The sequence below is a fragment of the Myotis davidii genome, unplaced genomic scaffold, assembly GCF_000327345.1.
Source record: "Myotis davidii unplaced genomic scaffold, ASM32734v1 scaffold580, whole genome shotgun sequence".
Taxonomy (NCBI): domain Eukaryota; kingdom Metazoa; phylum Chordata; class Mammalia; order Chiroptera; family Vespertilionidae; genus Myotis; species Myotis davidii.
In genome coordinates, this window is record NW_006293313.1 from 1,540,377 (window position 1) to 1,541,653 (window position 1,277).

The 1,277-nt window shown below is 36.8% G+C and overlaps 1 protein-coding gene across 7 annotated transcripts in view; it reads left to right on the forward strand.

Moving 5' to 3' along the window:
* Window positions 1-1,277, forward strand: part of SUCO (SUN domain containing ossification factor) — a 53,420-nt gene that overhangs the window by 16,075 nt on the left and 36,068 nt on the right. For all 7 annotated transcript variants that reach the window (XR_435829.2, XM_006767006.2, XM_006767001.2 and 4 more), the window contains exons 5-6: window positions 119-256; window positions 484-640. Coding sequence is in view for 6 of the 7 variants with exons in the window: in XM_006767006.2 (XP_006767069.1) it covers window positions 119-256; window positions 484-640 (295 nt within the window). In the remaining variant the exon portion in view is untranslated. The remainder of the gene's footprint in view (window positions 1-118; window positions 257-483; window positions 641-1,277) is intronic.

A 1,277-nucleotide genomic window follows, 5' to 3' on the forward strand; every position in this document is an offset into this window, starting at 1 on the left:
AGGGAAAAGTATTCTTTTCTGGCTTAGATTATGTTTTGGAAATCACTGATACCATTTTTAACTTATTCTACGTAATGTGAATAAAATTACGAGCTTGTTTTTTTGTTTCTATTTTTAGTGAAATAGAAAAATCTGGTACTATTCCTATAGCCAAGCCAGGTGAAACTGAGCAACCTGAAACTGACTGTGAAGTTGGTGAGGCCCTGGATGCCAGTGTTCCCACTGATCAGCCTTCCTTTGTCAGTCCCCATGAAAGGTGGGTGTGAGCAGTGGTTGCCTTTGAATGACTCTGTAGTAACAGCAGTGTCATATTGGACTGGGCTTTGGGGGACGCTTGATTCCACTTTCTGATAGAGAGAAAGCTGATTCCCCATGTGCTTCTTTTTGTGGTTTACTTTGTATGTGATAATTGTAACAGTTTAGATTGTATAAATTTGTTATTTAATTAAAATTTGTTTAAATGTCTTTCTTGGTTTCAAATAGCCTTGTTGGCCAGCATATAGAAAATGTGTCGTCTGCACATGGCAAAGGAAAGATAACAAAATCAGAATTTACGTCAAAAGTTTCAGCAAGTGATCAGGGTGGTGGTGATCCAAAATCTGCATTGAATGCTTCAGATAATTTAAATTTAAAAAATGAGGTAGGTATTACGCATTGTACTATTTTCTAATTTGTTATTACAACACATTTTTGTTGTTAGCTAATCTTGTAATTTGCTAATCATATTTGCCATAAAATCAGGGGTTAAGTAGTTAATGAAGAATGTGAAACAGAAGGGAGCTGTGCCTCCGTGAGAGCAAGTTTATACTTCATGGTACTGTTGCCAGTACACTGTTTATGTGTAAGTTGTTCCTCTTATGAACTCTTTGATTACATGCATTTACCGTATTTGCCGGCGTATAAGACGACTGGGCGTATAAGACGACCCCCTAACATTTCCACTCAAAATACAGAGTTTGTTATATACTCGCCGTATAAGACTACCCCCTCTTCCGCACACCTTCCACACACCAAATAAAAAGTAAAACAATATCAGATTTGATTTTAACATTTTAATTTATATTCAAATGCTTATGACATGCAGGAAAACTGTCACAAGGCTGTATGTAATCAAACATATACATAAAACAGTGCAAGTTTATTACCGGTAAACATACCGGTAATTCACTAAAGAAAACACACTCTATAGACTGGTACCGTAGATGCTTCTCAGGAACACAGGCAAGCAGCCCACAACCTAGAGGGACTGTCAATGATAGAAGTAAGATAACAAATAG